Genomic DNA, 19,530 nt, shown 5'->3' with positions numbered 1-19,530 from the left:
AAAGTCTTGTGCATGAATTTGGTCAGAGGAGACTAAAAGAAGCTTATCCTTGTTATTTTAATGTCTACTTTTGTATTTTCATTTTCATTTTATCTAGTTTCAGCTCACGAATTGTGGCCATGCTGGGGCACCGCCATTGGTTGCATTAGTTAGAGTTTATAGCAACATAGTTTCAAACATGACATTCTTCAACAAAAAATAGACTGGTAGATAAAACTGCTTTCTGAAGTTAAGGGTAATGAAATTTTGAGTAGATGTATATGTGATTTTTGCATTAAAAGGGTTAATTTATGATTTTGTAAATTTACAGCTTTTGACAGCAGCATTGCAACCATTAAACCAGATATTGAGGAACTTTTCAATGAGATACATAAGATCCATCAGAGGAACCCACTAGATGTCAGTGAAGATCTCCAACCTGCAGCATTAAAACCATTTCTTCGGAATTACCAGAAAAAATCTGTGACTTGGATGTTGAAACAAGAAACTACAAATTATCAAGAAAATGGTGAGAATCTCAAAAGAAATCTTTCTTATATCCTTCTGTAATTTAAAATTTTTTTATTGTTTTATTGTGTTGAGTCATAAATAATTTCCGATTTTGTTAAACACCTTTTCTCATGAAAAAACTTTACAAAGAATTATTTTCAATCTTCAGTATCATCATCATCATCGTTTAACGTCCACTTTCCATGCTAGCATGGGTTGGACGATTTTGACTGAGGGCTGGCGAACCAGATGGCTGCACCAGGCTCCAGTCTAGATCTGGCAGAGTTTCTACAGCTGGATGCTCTTCCTAATGCCAACCACTCCGAGAGTGTAGTGGGTGCTTTTTACATGCCACCAGCACGGGGACCAGTCAGGCGGTACTGGCAATGACCTCACTCGAATCTTTTTACACATGCCACCGGCAAGGGTGCCAGTAAGGCGATGTTGGTAACGATCACGCTCGAATGACCTCTTGCCATTTATCAGGTAGCTTTTTGATTCCTCTCAAGTAAAATTCAGTTGGTAAAGAAGCTTTCCACATGTGTCTTCACTTGATCTTCATGAGAAAATGTTTTCCTCATCAGAGAGTGAGAAAGATGGAAATCAGTTGGTGCAAGATCTTGGTAAATATGATTGATGGGGATGGGGTACAACAGACCAGTCCAAATCCAATATTTTATCCTGCGTAACTCTTGCTGAATGGTGGTCTTGCATTATCATGGAGAAGCACAACATTTCTCCTATTGACGAGTGCAGGACGTTTTCTTAAGAGATTTTCATGCACACATTGCAACTTTTGAGAGTATAAGTCAGAATTTAGCGTTCGATTGCAGTTTAAAAACTCAAAATGAATAATACTGCGGTGATCCGACCATACAACGTAACCTTCCTTCCATAGAGCTTAGCCTTTGAAGTAGGTTGTGAAGATTTATCCTTGACAATCCACTGCCTTTTGCATTGAACATTGTCATAAAAGACCCATTTTTCATCAGCTGTAATGATATTATTGAGAAACAGGATATTTCTCTGCCCTAAAAGAAAACTTGTCACTATGGACATGCAATCCTCCCTATTCTTCTCAATAGGCATATGGAGAACCCAAACACCCAGTTTGCTGGTTTTTCCTATCTTTTCTGAGTGGCAGCAGATGATGGATTAGGATATGTTGAAGTCAGTACTCCTGAGTACTTTTATGAGGATTGAATTCCACGAATTCTCTGAAAGCATCTTGATTGAAGTCTGTTGAGCGTCCTGGTTTGAGTCGATTTCTCAATGACAAATCTCCAGAACAAAGCTTTGAAACCAATTCTGCACTTGCTGGTCAGTAATGACACCTTAGCCATGATCACTGTATATTTTCTTAGATATTCCATAGTGTTTTTTCCATTCTTAAACTCCCGCATCATCACATATCAAATATGCACTTTCGGGCATGGCTGTGTGGTTAGGGAGCTTGCTTCCTAGCTACATGGTTTCGGGTTCAGTCCCACTGCATGGCACTTTGGGTAGGTATCTTCCACTATAGCCCTGAGCCGACCGAAGCTTTGTGATTGAATTCGGTTGGTGGAAGTTACTGCCGTGTGTGTATGTGTGCGTATAGCTGCTCAGTGCCTCTCCGAAAGAGAGAGAGAGTTCATCCATTTTAGGGGAGTGAAATTTAATATTAAAATATGATGTGCATGCTTTCACTGCTTGAATATGAATGACAGATGAGGCTCTTTTAAAAATGGTAGTTTCCATTTCAATTTTAAATAGCTGAAGTTCGAAATGCGTTCTTACAATTTACTTCCAAAAAGCAGAAATTATTTACAACTCGACCCAATATATCAATATATTTCATGATATCACAGGCCAGATTATTTCATTCTTGGAAAAGTTGTTTTGACAACTGGATGGTACCTTCTCTTAGTAAAGGTGACGAGCTGGCAGAAGCATTAGCATGCCGGACAAAATGTATAGCCGTATTTCTTCTGCCGCTACGTTCTGAGTTCAAATTCCGCCGAGGTTGACTTTGCCTTTCATCCTTTTTGGGGTCGATAAATAAAGTACCAGTTACACACTGGGGTCGATGTAATCGACTTAATTCGTTTCATCCTTTTGGGGTCGATAACTAAAGTACCAGTTACACACTGGGGTCGATGTAATCGACTTAATCCGTTTGTCTGTCCTTGTTTGTCCCCTCTGTGTTTAACCCCTTGTGGGTAGTAAAGAAACAGGTACCCTCTCTTACTGAATCTTAGTGTTTTCTGGATGAAGCTCTTCCTGAATAATATCCTTTCCAACTATGAATTGATGCATCAGATTAACAGAGTTGTTAGAGTGTCAGATAGAAGAAATGCTTTGTGGTGTTTGTGCAGGTTCTCTGCAACACTCCAAGTTCAAACCCCATTATGGTTAACTTTGTGTTTCATCGCTTCATATATGTATATGTTCAAAGGGACTCTTTTGTCTTGTCTTGCAAGTTACTTAGTGACCCCCACCAGTGGTGGTGCCATGAAAAAAAGCACCCAGTACACACTGTAAAGTGGTTGGAAATTAGGAAGGGCATCCAGCCATAGAAAAACTATACCAAAACAGATGAAAGAACTTGCCTGCTTTTGTCAAACTATTCAACCCACGCCAGCACAGAGAACAGATGCTAAATGATGATGATGATTATCTCTCTCTTTCTCTCTCTCACACACACACTCTGTCTGCCATAAGTATTATTTTTGAAAAAAAGAACTATTTTTTTCTCTTTCAGCCAATAAGTTGCATCCTCTCTTCACTGACTTCCAGACGTTAGATGGAAGAACCCTTTATTACAACAAGTATGGTGGTTTGTAAGTATTTTAGGGTTGCCTTTATTTTGGAACTAATGCACTCATGGACATAGCCATATGGAGTTTACTACACAAGCATGTGATTGAGGGTTCAATTCTACTGAGTGACATGTAGGGCAAGTATCTGTTTGGTCGATTGGTGATTTGTGAAAGGAAACTGTGGAATCCTAGTATGTGTGTACACACTTGTACATGCATACACACACACACATGTGTATATATGTGGGAATGTATGTTTGTGTGTGCATAACTGAGTATATGGTCTCCTTATCTTCACATGTGTTTACTGATTGTAGACCAAATCATCATCATAGAAGCAATGTCATTTGTTTACAGTCTGCTACAAAAGCATGTTTAAGCTGTTTGCTGTCTGATAGAGTGAAGGGTTATCACCTTGTTTGAAAATAGGTAAGGGCTGGCATCAGGAAGGGTATCTGACCATAAATGTTTCTGCCTTAACGAAGTCTCATCTAGTTGTTTGACCAATGCTGGCATGGAAAAGTCAACATTAAAATGATGATGATGATGATGTCTTATTTTAGATTGGTTGAGAAGAGACCAGTTACCAGTATCGCTCCTTCTGGTGGAATTCTGGCTGATGAAATGGGTTTAGGTAAAACAGTGGAGGTTCTCTCGTGTTTACTTCTTCATCCATGTCCAAATGAACTACTCACACCTTTTCCTGATTACTATGAAGTTAAACAGAATAATGTTCAGGTAATACTTATTTTGACTACTGCCCTTTGTACGCTGTTTGTTTAAAAGTACAATATTTCACATACTATTGAAAATAGCCTTTATTTCATTGTTTGGATTTACTAGAAATAGCAACCAATTCCACACTCTTTCAATCATATTTTACTGTCTTATAAAAGAGTGGGATACCTTGGTTGGTGTAGTATTGGCAATATAGCCATCTCTCATTATAGGTCTGTTCTGTTAAGGGTGTCCTGAGTGGACATGCAAGCATACATCTATACATGTATGCATATGCACTTCCATACATACATGTGCAGAGACATGGATTTGTATATATGCACACTTTACATTCTGTGTTCAAATCCTGTCAAAGCCAATTTAGTCTTCATCCTAGGGTTTTAAAAAACATAGGTACCAGTAATATAATGCGAGTTCATTGAATTCATAGCAATGTTTCCTTATTGATTAATATTTTAATATTTTATAAATTATGTAGCAGATTTTTAAATAGTTCTGATATGAATTTTTAAAAGCCACCTCACGGTTGGTGACCTCAGTGGTGCTGGTGCCATGTAAAAAACCCACTCAGTACACTCTGTAAAGTGATTGACATTAGAAAAGGCTTTCAGTTGTAGAAACCCTGCCAAAGCAGACATTGGAATTTGCTACAGTCGTCTGCCTCACCAATTCCTGTTGAACTATCCAACTTATGCCAGCATGGAGAACAAAATTTTAAATGATGATTTTCACTAATTATGATTCTGTGAAATTAATCTCTATTGTTTAATGTTAAAGGAATCAGATACTGATGGAAGAGAACTGAATCGAACATTCCAGTGCATTTGTGGAAAGTCTTATTCAACCGATTTTGAATATGAGATCCAGTGTGTTATGTGCAAAATATGGTTACACGGAGAATGTATTGATTATGAAGAATACATCAATGACCGACCTTTTCTCTGTCCACATTGTCAAGTAGCTTCAGTAAGTGAGATTTTCATATTTTATTGAATGACATATTTATATATTTTTTTCATTGGGTTGAGGCCAAGCTTGGGCACTGCCTTGAAGAATTTCTAGTTGAATGAATCAACCCCAGTATTTAATTTTTTTGTTTGTTAAGCCTGGTACTTATTCTATCAGTCTCTTATTAAACTGCTAAGTTACAGGGATGTAAACTCACCAACACCAGTTGTCAGGCGGTAGTGGGGGACAAACACACACACACACGCAGAAGACAGTACTAGTGTAAAACTCATACCTGCACATATAAGACAGTGCTGCTGTTGTAATACTTATATACACATCCTGGGTTATGTCTCTTAAAAAAGTTATTCCATTGATAAATAAAGCACCCCCCCACTAACCATCTCCAATCACTGATTCATGTTCTCGTTTGTCTGTTGTTACAGTGATGTCACCCCCACACCCTTCCACTTCTGTTTTTCTGAACACTATCACTAATTTTATTGTCTTTCTGTTTCTTTCAGGAGCCAGTTCCTTCTGGTGCTACTCTTATTGTTGCCCCACTGTCTATCAGGTATCAGTGGCTGGAAGAAATCAAGAAACATGTCAAAGAGAACACTTTCAAAGTTTTTGTATGTTTCTATATTATTATTATTATTATTATTATCATTATTATTGTTGTTGTTTAGTTCTATATTTAAGAGATAAGGAATTATGTACATTATTTACATTATTTACAATTGATGGATATTTGTCCTCATCTTGTTTGTTGTTATACCCTCCAGCCTTCATCAGGTGTCTTGGGGAAATCTCGAACCTGGGTTCTCATTCCTAAGGTATTTTTCGATGTTGTTATTATTAATATTATTATTATTTAGGTCACTACCTGGAATCAAACTTGGAAGCTTGGGGTTAGTAGCCTGCACTCTTAACCACTACGCCATATGCCCGTGGGCAGTTATGGAGTGAATTTTAGGGCTTATAAATCTAATATTCTCCTATCCTTCCTTAATACCGGTTCCCATATGCTGTTCATATATGCACTCAGTCTACTTAGGAGGTTGTTGTGTCCTAGCATATATGCTGCTTCTTTTAGTTTTCATATTTTCCCATGGTGTTCTTTGTCTATTATTTTAACATCATCCCACAAGGGGAGGTGGTCTCCATTTTTCCATACATGATCAGCTACCCCTCTACCCCCAAATTTCAGGCCTTGTGCCTATAGCAGAAAGGATTGTTATTATTATTATTATTATGGCAGCAAGCTGGCACACCTAGCAAAGTGGTTAGGAACATTTTGTCTGTCTTGATGTTCTGAGTTCAAATTCTGCTGAGATTGACTTCGCTTTTCATCCTTTAAGGGTTGATAAGGTGAGTACCAGTTGAATATTAGGTTTCAATGTAATCAATTTACCCTCTCCCCTGAGGTTGCTGGCCTTGTGCCAATGTTTGAAACCAAGACGATGAGCTGACAGAATCATTAGTGTACTGGGTGAAATGCTTAGCAGTATTTCATCCAACCTGATGTTTTGAATTCAAATTCTGCCAAGGTCAACTTTGCCTATCATCCTTTCAGGATTGATAAATTAAGTACCAGTGAAACACTGGGGTCGATGTAATTGACTAGTCCTCCCCCCCTAAAATTTCTAGGCCTAGTGCCTTCAGTAGAAAATATTATTATTATATTTCAAGGGCAACAGATTAGCAGAATTGTGAGAATGTTGAAAGAAACACCTGTAACCGTCTCTCCTTTCCACACCAAAAAGTATTTGTGAGGTATCCTTCTTTGTTTTTATGTACCTATCCTAGGTTTATATTTTATTCTGTCTTCCTTTGCAGGTATACGAAGGAGTTGGGCGACAACGTTATATATCCCCTTATAAACTGGCCTCCTATGATATTGTAGTCACCACATATGAAACTTTATGTAAAGAACTAAACTATGTAGATCTACCTCACATGATATGTAAGCTTCCTTTTGTTTTTATTTATGTCACCTCTTCAAGTACTCATCATCGTTCATCATCATTGTTTAATGCCTTCCATGCTGGCATGGGTGGGATGGTTTGAAAAGAGCTGGACAGGCACAAACCTGCACCAGACTTTTGTAACTGTTTTGGCATGATTAATTCAAAACATTTTGAATAAATTTGACAGAATAATCTGAATGCTGCATTAACATGTTTCGTTAAAATACTACTATTATGAGATTTGTCATTTTATTTTTGTGTTTGATGGTTCTTTGCAGCTTCAACAGGAAAGAAATTTCGTAAACCTAAGCGGTATATGACTATTCCCAGTCCGATGGTTGCTGTCAGATGGTGGCGGGTAAGTTGTGTATGTTTTTTTTGCTACTGAGTAGACAGGATTAGCTAAGCTGTTTTTGAGTTGTCCTTTGACACAGGGTGAGAAGTAGTTGTTAGAATGTCTATATATTTGTGTGTGTGTGTGTGTGGGGGGGGCTCTGTTTTTCATAATCGATCAACATCAATGGAATTTGTAGCTGTGATACCAGTGCTGGTGGCACGTAAGAGAACTATCTGAATGTGGCCGTAGCCAGTGCCGCCCTGACTGGCCACCGTGCCGGTGGCACGTAAAAAGCACCATCCGATTGTGGCCATTGCCAGCCTCGTCTGGCCTCCGTGCCAGTGGCACATAAAAAGCACCATCCGATCATGGCCGTTTGCCAGCCTTGTCTGGCACGTAAAAAGCACCCACTACACTCACGGAGTGATTGGCGTTAGGAAGGGCATCCAGTATAGAAACACTGCCCGATCAGACTGGGCCTGGTGCAGCCTTCTGGCTTCCCAGACCCCAGTTGAACCGTCCAACCCATGCTAGCATGGAAAGCGAACGTTAAACAATGATGATGATGATGTATTCATCAGAGATAAATAGTGATCTTGTATCTTTTATCTTCTATCTTTTACTTGTTTCAGGCATTTGGCTGCAGCTATGCTGGGACACTGCCTTGAAGGGTTTTAGTTGAACAAATTGACCCCAGGACTTATTTTTTTCAAGTCTAGTACTTATTCTATTGTTTGCTAATACTGAACTGCTAAGGTATGGGGATGTAAACACACCAACACTGGTTATCAAGTAGTGGTGGGAGACTAACACAAAGACACACACATAGATATATACATATATATATAACAGGCTACTTTCAGTTTCCATCAACCAAATCCACTTTCAAGGCTTTGGTTGGCCAAAGCTATAGTTAAAGACACTTGCCTAAGGTGCCATGCAGTGGGACTGAAGCTGGAACCATGTGGTTGGGAAGTAAGCTTTTTACCACACAGCCACACCTACACCTATATTTTATTTGTATTCTTAATCTCCCAGCTGGATTTAAACATGGAGATCTGAAGAGGATTACTTTCCACTTTCTGTTTAACCCCAAACTACCAAGCAAGTATTGTAAATATACATGCATACATACATATACTTGCATACATACACGCAAAAACATACTTATGTGCACGCTCACACACACACACACACACATGGCAAAAAACAAAACACAAAGTAAAACACAAAATAAAGAGACAGGATAAGTTTACAGTGCAAATCTTTCTTCATTGCAGGTTTGTTTAGATGAAGCTCAGATGGTTGAATGTACCACAACTAAAGTAAGTTTCTTCCACTTAACTTACCTTGAATTTCTCTTTTATTGTTTTATGATTTACTAGCACTATGACCCGGTGTTGCTGGGTCATAGTGCTAGTGCATGCATATACAGCTGCATGCGTACGCACATACACGTGAGTACTGTCCAAATCAGTGACCAATCACATACAGCTAGCTGGCATTCCATTGGCGTATCAAGTTTCGGGTATTTTTATTGGGATTTGGATAGAAAATTCACAAAAAAGTCACTTCTATTGATTTTTTTAATGGCTTTGCGGGGTGACTGGGGAAATGTAAAGATGTGCATGGCTACCCTTGGACGGGTTTGAATGACCAAAGAAAGTGCGGGCCCTCTAACTGAAAAATTGTGGATTTGTATAAAGGATACATGCACACACAGACAGACATTTTGCTGTTTATATATATAGAGATGTATCGATTCTTGTGTGATTGGAATAGGGACCCAGTACAGTTCATTTCCCTCTGTCAAGTCCATTCACAAAGCATTGGTTGACCTGGAACTCTAGTAGAAGGCACCACTTCTACTAGAAGTGCTGTGCTGTTGGATTGAATCTGAAACCACATGATTACAAAGTGAACTTTTTAGCCATTTAACCATTTGTAAATAACTTCCCCAACTATTCATCTTCGTTAATGCTAGTATTATTTTAACCCTTTTGTTTTCGGATTATTCTGTTAAATGTAATACTTATTTATTCACATTGTTTTGAATTAATCAAGCATAATCTTGTAGCTTCAAACTTCTGATGACATTGTAGGATAGGTGCAAGGGGCCAGATTTGGCCGATTTGAACACAAAGCAGGCAGAATATTTTAGTGCCGGTGACACGTAAAATCGTGCCAGTGGCACGTAAAAAGCACCATCCGTTCGTGTCCGTTGCCAGCCTCGCCTGGCCCTCGTGCCGGTGGCACATAAAAAGCACCATCCGTTCGTGGCCGTTTGCCAGCTCTGTCTGGCACCTGTGCGGGTGGCACATAAAAAGCACCCACTACACTCACGGAGTGGTTGGTGTTAGGAAGGGCATCCAGACGTAGAAACACTGCCAGATTTGATTGGGCCTGATGAAGCCTTCTGGCTTCACAGACCCCAGTAGAACCGTCCAACCCATGCTAGCATGGAAAACGGACGCTAAACGATGATGATGATGATGTGGCCAGTTTAAATGCTAAAGGCCTAAAATATGTCTTTTTGTGTCATTTTAATTTTCACACATTATCTTTTGTTTGTTTTCTTCTAAGACAGCTGAAATGGCTTCTCGGCTCACTGCTATCAATAAATGGTGTGTGACTGGAACACCAGTACAGAAAAATATTGATGGTAAGTTGGAAACGTTTCTTTAAAAATGTATGTCTTTTATCTTTTATTTGTTTCAGTCATTAGACTGTGGCCATGCTGGGGTACTGCCTCTAAGGTCTTTTAATTGAATGAATTGACCCCAATACTTAGTTTTTTTAAAATCTGGTAATTATTGTATCGGTCTCTTTTGCTGAACTGCTAAGTCACAGGGATGTAAACACACCCACACCAGTTGTGAAGCAGGGTGGGGGTGACAAGTGACTGAGACTTTCGGTAATATACAGTGCTTGAGAAGACCTATCAAGTCAAGTGAGATCATAGTTGTGGCTGATGCCAGCTTTACATAAATGGCACCCATGCCAGTGGCACCTAAAATGCACCCACTACACTTTTGGAGTGGATGGCATTAGAAAGGGCATTCAGCTGCAGAAACCATGCCAAATCAGACTGAAATCTGGTGCAGCTCCCCAGCTTCCCAGTTTTCAGTCAAACAGTCCAACCCATGCCAGCAAGGAAAACAGACGTTAAATGATAATGATGACGATAGTGATAAGGATAGTCACAGCAGGAAAAACATTAATCATAAGTTGACTCTTGGGTATGTGGGTATTTCAAAAATGCCTCATGGAGGGAATGACAACTGTGCCTTGCATAGATATGAGCTATCCTTTGGCAAAGCACAGCACCCATGCAGCCACCCTCCCAGGGATACAACGAAGTCATGGGACTGCAGCATGGTGGATTGTGAAGGGGTAGCAGAAGAGCTCATCTGAGCCAACTGTGCTTCTTATATTGATGCTGAGTAGGAAGAATCCCAGAAGATCAATGATCAGGATCACTAAGCTTTGTCAAGAAAGAAACTGCAAAGCATCCATAGGGGTGGTGGCCATGGTTATGTAATCAGCTAATGAAAAATTCAATTCAAATTCATAATAATGGATTTTGTTGGCAACAGAGAGTGATGAGAATCAGTGAAAGCAGCAAAAAATTAAAAAAATAAGTTGACTCAGTCTTGAATGACTCAAGATTAAGCAGTAACGGCAGTGGAGGCGTAATGGCCCAGTGGTTAGGGCAGCGGACTCGCGGTTGGAGGATCGCGGTTTCGATTCCCAGACCGGGCGTTGTGTGTGTTTATTGAGCGAAAACATCTAAAGCTCCACGAAGCTCTGGCAAGGGGTGGTGGCGACCCCTGTTGTACTCTTTCGCCCTGACTTTCTCTCACTCTTTCTTCCTGTTTCTTGTCCCCGACTTCCTACGCAACCGCTGAGCCTGGATGCGCATTCATCCATCCGTCGATGCACTCGGTGTCGGGGGCATTGGCATTGACCTGCTTTCTCTTCTGCAGGTCTTACAAATAGCAAAGGACCACATTTCAGACTTCTCCCATCTTGCGAGCTCTGGGACGAAGACCGTTTGCTCAACAACAACAGCAATCTTTGTCAAAAAAAAAAAAAAAAAAAAAAAAAAATCAAAATTCCAAACCGTTGTCTTTTCTTGAATTTCAAAATGATGCGATGATTAGTGTGATGTATAATTTCTCTCGTTTCTAGATTTACATGGACTTTTGCTGTTTCTTGGTCTTGATCCTTACTGGGTCCAACAGTGGTGGTGCAAGCTGCTTTATATTCCATATTTACATGAGAATAAGCAACCGTTGTATGAAACTGTGGCAAGTGTTTTGTGGCGGACGGCAAAGAAAAGTGTTATTAATGAAGTAAGGGATTGCTCTTTGGTTTATTTATTCATTTATTTTGTTGTTGTTTATGTTATTTTATTTTATTTCTCAGAGCTCTCTGTCTTACTTGTTCTGGTTAATTATGTGAGAGCAGACAGCAACCTGTTGTCAAAGGTCTCACAGGGTTTCTCATGATCTCTTTCCATGAATTATAAAACTTGGCACCTAGATATTAAGTGTTGTGGAAGTATTTTTACTATTATTAGTTATTATTCATTTATTATTATTATTGTTGTTATTATTATCATTATATTTTTTTTCATGACATTGCTTCTCATCAAATCCCAATTTTAGGATTTGATGAGATTGTGGAAAGTTTTAACATGATGAAGAGCAGTGGATGAGGTGTTCTTGTTACACACACACACACACACACTCTCTCTCAGAATACGGACTACTCCCACCACTATCAAATATATTTCTTTACTGCCCACAAGGGGCTAAACACAGAGGGGACAAACAAGGACAGACAAAGGGATTAAGTCGATTGCATCGACCCCAGTATGTAACTGGTACTTTATTTATTGTGCTGAAAGGATGAAAGGCAAAGTCGACCTCGGCGGAATTTGAACTCAGAACGTAACGACAGACGAAATACCGCTAAGCATTTCGCCTGGCGTGCTAACGTTTCTGCCAGCTTGCCGCCTTTCCCCACCACTATCAAATATACCACACATCATGATCATTCATGGATGAGTGAGCAGATATGTGAGGTTGTGATGTCTTTTTAATTGTGATGAGAACTTTGTTACCTATCTACTTCAGAATGTCTCACAGATTTTGTTTGTTTTCTTTATTCTGTAGATAAATATTCCTACTCAGACTGAAATAATGCATTGGTTGTCATTTTCCCCCGTGGAAGAACATTTTTATCGCCGACAGTATGGAGAGTGTGTAAGGGATGCTATGCAGGTAAAATCTCAGTTTCCACACCTATATTTTATCTATCTGTGTGTGTGTGTGTGTGCATGTCTTTTATCTTGTTCCAGCCATTAGACTGTGGTCCTGCTGGGCATTGCCTTGAAGAATTTTAGTTGAACTAATCGACCCCAGGACTAATTTTCTTTTGTTATTCTTGGTACTTATTCCATCAGTCTCTTTGTGTCAAACTGCTAAGTTATGGGGATGTAAATACACTAACACTGGTCGTCAAGCAATGGTGGAGGACAACTGTAGACACAAAAATACACACACACATACATATATACAAGATGGGTTTCTTTCAGTTTCCATCTACCAAATCCACTAATAAGGCTTTGGTTAGCCCAAAGCTATAGTAGAAGACATTTGCCCAAGGTGCCATGCAGTAGGAGTGAAATTGGAACCATATGGTTGGGAAGCAATCTTCTTACTGCACATGCATGCCTGCACCTATGTATATATTCTTTTACTAGTTTCATTTATTGAAGTGTGACCATGCTAGAGCATCACCATCAAATTTATTTTCTTTTCATCTCTGTTGTCCATGCCAATACTTTTTCTAATACTTCTTCTGTTGAACATTTTAGAAATGTGAAGACCTTTTGTCTTTAGTGTATAACTTGGTCATTTTGGTGCTTGCTGTTATTGAAGCGACTGAGGCGTTGCTCCAAATATCTTCCTCCGGCAGAAAATGGAGTCCTTTCTTCATTTGGTGGGGATCCCAAAGAACTGATTTCACTCTACAAGGAAGTAGGTGATTAGGAAATGGAATTTGAACCCACGATATAAAGTGTCAGAACAGATTCTGCAAGGTCTCTTATCCATCATTCTAATAATTCCTCCAATCTACTGACCCTGGATTGGTATTTTATATATGGATACTGAAAGAACGAAAAGCAAAGTTGAGGTGGGGGAGGAAAGGAGGATAAGGAGGGGAGATGGGGAGGAGTAAGAAAGGTGGAGGAGGATGGGGAGGAGGAAGAATACTGAGACAAGAGGAAGGTGTTGGAGTCTCACATGCTGGTTGTTGGAAGTTACGTCTGAATATATTGTTTTACTCCTGTTTCATTAAAATCACATATCGGAAATCAAGATTAGAAAAGCTTTATAATTAGTTATGTCACTGATTTCCAACTGTTATCAGGTATCTCATTCTTGGGTGTGTCCGTTGGTTGGATTTGAACTGGGTTTCTTTATATCTTAAACACTAGGTCACTAGAATTAAATAGGATTTACTTGGATTGACTTTATTTTTATTGCTTGCTTTCTATTGATTTAACAACATGTTTGAAGAGTAATATTCATTTCTCTCTCTCCATCTCTCTCTCTCTTCCTCCTTTTTTCTCTTTCTCTCATTACCTTTTTTCTCTTTTCACCAGCAATTGTCCAAATGGAAGAATTATTCTGTGAAGTTGAACAGTATTGATAGAAAAATACTTAGCCGTGTGAGTATAAATGAGTAATTGAACATTCCTCTATGGTATAATTCACCTTAGACCTTCAAATGTTGTTTCTTTCTGAAAAAGGAGAGTGCAAACAAGGTTGTATAAGCGTACATACGTACATAGATTGATAGATAGATAGATAGATACATACATACATATGTACGTACGTATGTATGTATGTACCAATGATGATGATACCAGGTGTTGCATATACTTTTACCCATTATTCAAACATAAATTAAAACATTATTATTTGTAGAAATAGTTGCTAAGGTTGTATAACACTTCCTGACAGTCTTTCCTTTTTTTGTTTTTAACCTCAATTAAATATGGTGGCTCAAACAAATTGTAGTATTGAAAATGGCTGGTATAAAGAACTGCGATGTGATAAAGCAGTTGAGAAAAGATTAAGGGCTATGGTGAAAGCAAAGGGTGGACATTTTGAATTGTAAATATATTTAAAATATTTTGAAATAAACATAATAATCAACCTGTAAACTTTCATTAGTCAAAACTTAAAACTTCTTAGTTTATAATAAAATAACGGGTTGATATATATGCTGCACCTAGTGTGTGTGTGTGCATGTGTGTGTGTGTGTGTGTGTGTGTGTGAGTATGTATCATCATTTAGTGTCTGTTTTCTATATTCGCATGGGTTGGATGGTTTGCTTGGAGCTAATAAGGTGGGTGAGTGGGTTTACCAAGCTCCATTGTCTGTTTTGGCATAGTTTCTATGGCTGGATGCCCTTCCTAACACTAACCATTCCACAGAATGTACTGGATGCTTTTTACGTGACACAAGCACCAGTATCAATTCTGCTGTAGAAGACAGGTATGTATATATGTATACACACACAATCATACCTTATTTGATGGCATAAAACATGCACAGGGGTATCAGACACACCCTAATTTCACCAGTGCATATTCAGGTAATAATGCATTAACACTTATGGGGGACCCAACTTCAGGCCATATAGGACCTGGGGTGACTTTTTTGAGATATTTTTTTCAAGAAAAGTGCATCTTATATGTCATCAAGTACAGTTTATATAAGAGTGTGTGTATGTATGTGTGTGTATATACAGGGTGTCTCAGAATTAACTATCAGTGACATTGAACAATTTTTTTAAAAAACTCACTTTAATTATGTTTATCATGTTTAATATGTGTTAAAAGTGTATAAATTTTTAGTTTTGTTTATAATATTATAATTTTCATAATTTTTTGATAATTTTATTTTCATTCCCGTTGGATCCTGCTTGTCTGTCTACAATAGCTTTTTTACAATTAGGCTGCAATCACTTTCTCTACCTCCACCCTCAGGCTGGAGCAGTTGTTCAGCTGAACTTAAGTGTTATCCTAATTTCTAATCTCTTCTTTATGTTGCCAGCTTTTGCATCCATTAATGAAATTGCGCCAGGCATGTTGCCATCCACAGGCAGTTCGGGGAGAGTTCCATTCCATAAACAAGAAGTAAGTCAGTTGATTCTATATCTAGTGAAGTGTGCAAATCTTGATAAATATACTGGGGAGACAAGATTACTAATCAATATCATTTAACGTCTGTTTTCCATGCTGGTATTGGTTGGGTGGTTTGACAGGATTTGGAGCTGCACTAAGTTCCAGTCTGATTTGGCTTGGTTTCTCTGGTTGGATGTCCTTCCTAATGCCAATTACTTTACATAAAAAACTGGGTGCTTTTTATGTAGGATCAACATGGGTGCTTTTTATGTGGCACCAACATTGGTAAATGTTTCTTGAAAAGACTTTTGTTGACAAATAAACATTTCCTTTCTTCAATGAAGGATTTTGTTTGGAAGGTATTTATTTATTTTTTTCCTGTTTTTGAAACAAAGATATTTGTTCAGGTGTCAAGATTCTTTGCCTCCTGTGGCATACAAACTTCTGTGAATGTATGAACATCACTGGAAAATATTTTTGTTGAAACAGACGGAAGCTATTTTGTATTCATTACGTAGATTATGAAACTCTGGGATGTCATCTACATACAAAACAAGGTGGGCAGATTTATTTGTGAATGGTTTGACAACCAGTATTGGTTTGATTACATCTCTATAACTTACCAGTTTAGCAAAAGAGACTGATAGAATAAGTACCAGGCTTGCAAAAATGTAAGTGCTGGAGTCGTTTCATTTGACTAAAAATTCTTGAAGGCGGTGCCCCATCATGGCCACGGTCTAATGACTGAAACAAGTAAAAGATAAAAGACATTGCCATTGAAAATAGATTTCTAACAAGACAATAAATGGTTCACTGTTCACACGAATGACAAGTACAAAAAGCTCCTGTTAAAGTATAGGTTTTGGTTTCAGTTCTTAAGAGGCCATTCACAGGTATGAATATACCAGCTCTTGTAAAGCTGTATCTTTCATACTGAGTCAGTGACATTGTTTTAATTTGTGATAGACTGTGATAGACTTGTGTACATTTTGTAGATGATTGTACTAGATCAGGCATTGACGACCTTTTTTTGAGAAGCAGGCCGCATGAAACATGGCTCAACATCATGTGGGCTGCACTACTAAGACATCAAGGTAATTTTTTGTTTGCATGCTGTACAGGAAGTATTGTGGGCTGCGGTTTTCCTGTGACTGATCTAGAGCATAAGTCTTTGATGTTGTAAACTTCAATGGCAAGCTTTATTTTTCACTGTCTCACTTATTCTATCAACACCAATGGTCAAAAAAATGCTTTCCTTCAAACTGCAGTGAGTTGCTTTAGTATGTTGTGAGGCATTCCTCCAACACAAATAGACAAGACTTCTCCAGAATAATTTAGATTTGGGCTTAAAGAAACGGTGGTACTTCCTTCTTTGTCCACCTTGTCTTTGATTATTTGCAACATGCCATCATAAAAAATATACCAGTTGTGAATTTTGTCTTTTCTTTTTATTTATTTGTAGAATGATGACTATGGAAGAACTATTGCAGTCTTTGATAAAAAAAGGAGTTACAGAATGTGAAGAGGCTCACAGACAAGCCATTGCAGCACGTCATGGGCTTGCTGGAATCTATATCATCAAAGAACAGGTGTGTGTTTAAATAATACTGAATACAGAGTGATCTCTGTAAAGATCACTCTGTATTCAGTATAGAGTCGATCTCTTACCAGACATTCCTGAGGCTGCTGCTAATGTGGATGTGGAGGGCGTCGAGGGTGTGGACCTGGACATGGATCCCGAGGCTGGGGATGTGGATGAAGTTGAGTACATCTCTGTTGATGCCATCCTCGATGAGTCCAGTGGCCTGGGTCTAAACTTGCCAGTGCACATTTTTAGAATGACATTGTAGGGTAGGTGGGAGAGGCTAGATGTAGCTAGTTTTAACAAAACAGGTAGATTATTTGGGTTAGATATAGTCGGATTAAATGCTGAAAGGTTCAATTTCTTAAGTAATCTACCTAAACCTGTGCCATTATTTCATTGGTTTCCAGTTGAAAGATGCCATAGATAATTACCGTCAAGTACTTTGGTCTGTACGAGAACACAAGAATACTATACGAACTGATGACCTGCAGCTGCTTCATTGTTACCACAATTTAAATGAGGTTTTGTCCAAAAAACCAGAAGGTGTGGCCAGTGCTCTCGATGATGACAAACTCCAAGAAAAGGTGAGTGTCTCTTAATGTAATTTGCTCATTAGGATTCTAACAGACAGGTGTTGGACTTAGTTTTTTTTAGATTGTCTGAGGATGAAGGATGTTTGTTGACTCTTTTGTTTAACATCTGATTTTTCATGCTAGCATGTGCTATATGGAGAGTTATATGAGGTAGGATTTTTATGGTTCAGTGCTCTTTTGTGTGGATGGGTGGCTGGGGCTATACTTAAACTTTGTTCACTTAACAAAACTGATAGATTTTCTGTCTGTGAAGAGACAACTTAGTCTTTCCTTCTCTCTCTATTCTCTTTCTCTTTCACACTCCCTCTCCATCCTCTTTCTCTTTCCCTCTTTTGCACTCCCTCTTTATATCCTCTTTCTCTTTCCCTCTCTCTTTCACACTCCCACTCCATCCTCTTTCTCTTTCCCTCTTTTGCACTCCCTCTTTATCCTCTTTCTCTTTCCCTCTCTCTTTATCCTTATTTCTCTCTCTCTCTCACTCTCTCCTTGCCTGTACATTTCTTAATTCTAACTTGCAGGCTGCTGAAATTCGAAATCGTCTCACAGAGAAACACCAGAATTTTGTGAAAGAAGCCTTTGACAATTGGCTTTCTTCAAAACAAAAAGCGGACAATCTTGAGAAACAGGTAAATACACTTTGGATATTTGATTTGGTTGGATTTAAAAAAAATTTAATTTAACTTTGTAAATTTATGACTTAGTCAGGGGAGGACGGGCTGCACATAACAAGGGTAGCAAGGGCAGCACACAGTGAGGACAGCAAAAACAGCAAGAGGAGGGCTTCCGAGACAGCTAGAGGAAACCACAACTGAAATAGGAAGCTGTACACAAGGTCAGAATGTAGGCACAATGTGGAGTCTGCTTAACTCAGCCAAGAATCAGCCAGGTTGTGGAAGAAATGAATCAGATGAACATTGGTGAAACTAACAGTAGTGATGTCACCGGAGATGATAAAACAAGGGTCAGGTTGGATGCATTTGTGTGGTGAGTAGCTGAGTGCTTACACAGATAGTTACCTTTATACATGTACACACACATATATGTGTGTGCACAGAGAGTGAGATAGATAGATAGATAGATAGAGAGAGAGAGAGAGAGAGAGAGAGAGAGGGAGTTAGCATTTCTAATATAGCTTAAACATTTTTGACAAATGTAATTGTTTTCCTTCCCTGTATATATTTCTATGTTCTGTGCAGTTTCCAATGACTTTAATTATACTTTATCTTTACTGCTTGTGCACTTGTTTCGTTAATTTTTCAGTTCATTAATGAAGAATGGTGGATGGAGATTCTAGATTTTGTTGTTGACCAAGACAAAAGTTCTCAGTTATTGAACAAGATCCAACATGACCTCACCTCGATTGATCAGAAAGGATTTTCAATAAGTGATCAGTATGGAATTTCTATGTTAATTTAATAAATGTATTTTTGATATGTGTGTGTGTTTGTGTAAATACATATACATGCAGTTACACTGCACACATTTACATACATGTATAATCTATATACAAATATTTAAACGCGCGCACACACACACACACACACACTACATCTGATGCCTCTTAAGCCTAAATTTTCTCTCAAGATGCTTACACTCTGTTGAACATGCACACTGACATTGCACATCCAGTGAAGCATCCTGGCTTCATTTCTTTCAAGCCTTCATATATATATATATATATATATATATATATGTTAATACAATAGAGACAATTGTCAGCTTTATAAAGTGAGACCAATAATAAAGATATAATTTTCTCTGTATGTATATATTTATATATATATATTTATATATATACATACACATACTTTTATATGTATATGTGTATATAAATATGTTTGTGTGTGTTCATATATATATATA

The 19,530-nt window shown here is 38.4% G+C and overlaps 1 protein-coding gene across 2 annotated transcripts in view; it reads left to right on the top strand.

Annotated features, from left to right (window-relative positions):
• LOC115222937 (E3 ubiquitin-protein ligase SHPRH) overlaps positions 1-19,530 on the top strand; it is a 38,400-nt gene that overhangs the window by 5,219 nt on the left and 13,651 nt on the right. For both annotated transcript variants that reach the window (XM_029793338.2, XM_036511997.1), the window contains exons 3-19: positions 311-508; positions 3,233-3,311; positions 3,854-4,028; positions 4,806-4,994; positions 5,501-5,608; positions 6,816-6,942; positions 7,225-7,304; positions 8,564-8,608; positions 9,867-9,945; positions 11,475-11,638; positions 12,464-12,571; positions 13,960-14,025; positions 15,419-15,501; positions 16,952-17,078; positions 17,482-17,658; positions 18,186-18,293; positions 18,928-19,058. In XM_029793338.2, the coding sequence (XP_029649198.1) occupies positions 311-508; positions 3,233-3,311; positions 3,854-4,028; positions 4,806-4,994; positions 5,501-5,608; positions 6,816-6,942; positions 7,225-7,304; positions 8,564-8,608; positions 9,867-9,945; positions 11,475-11,638; positions 12,464-12,571; positions 13,960-14,025; positions 15,419-15,501; positions 16,952-17,078; positions 17,482-17,658; positions 18,186-18,293; positions 18,928-19,058 (2,044 nt within the window). The remainder of the gene's footprint in view (positions 1-310; positions 509-3,232; positions 3,312-3,853; positions 4,029-4,805; positions 4,995-5,500; positions 5,609-6,815; positions 6,943-7,224; positions 7,305-8,563; positions 8,609-9,866; positions 9,946-11,474; positions 11,639-12,463; positions 12,572-13,959; positions 14,026-15,418; positions 15,502-16,951; positions 17,079-17,481; positions 17,659-18,185; positions 18,294-18,927; positions 19,059-19,530) is intronic.

This window comes from Octopus sinensis, linkage group LG21 (genome assembly GCF_006345805.1).
Source record: "Octopus sinensis linkage group LG21, ASM634580v1, whole genome shotgun sequence".
NCBI classification, from domain to species: Eukaryota; Metazoa; Mollusca; class Cephalopoda; order Octopoda; family Octopodidae; genus Octopus; species Octopus sinensis.
The sequence above is the reverse complement of the archived record's forward strand: the minus strand, read 5'-3'. Positions and strand labels throughout refer to the sequence as shown.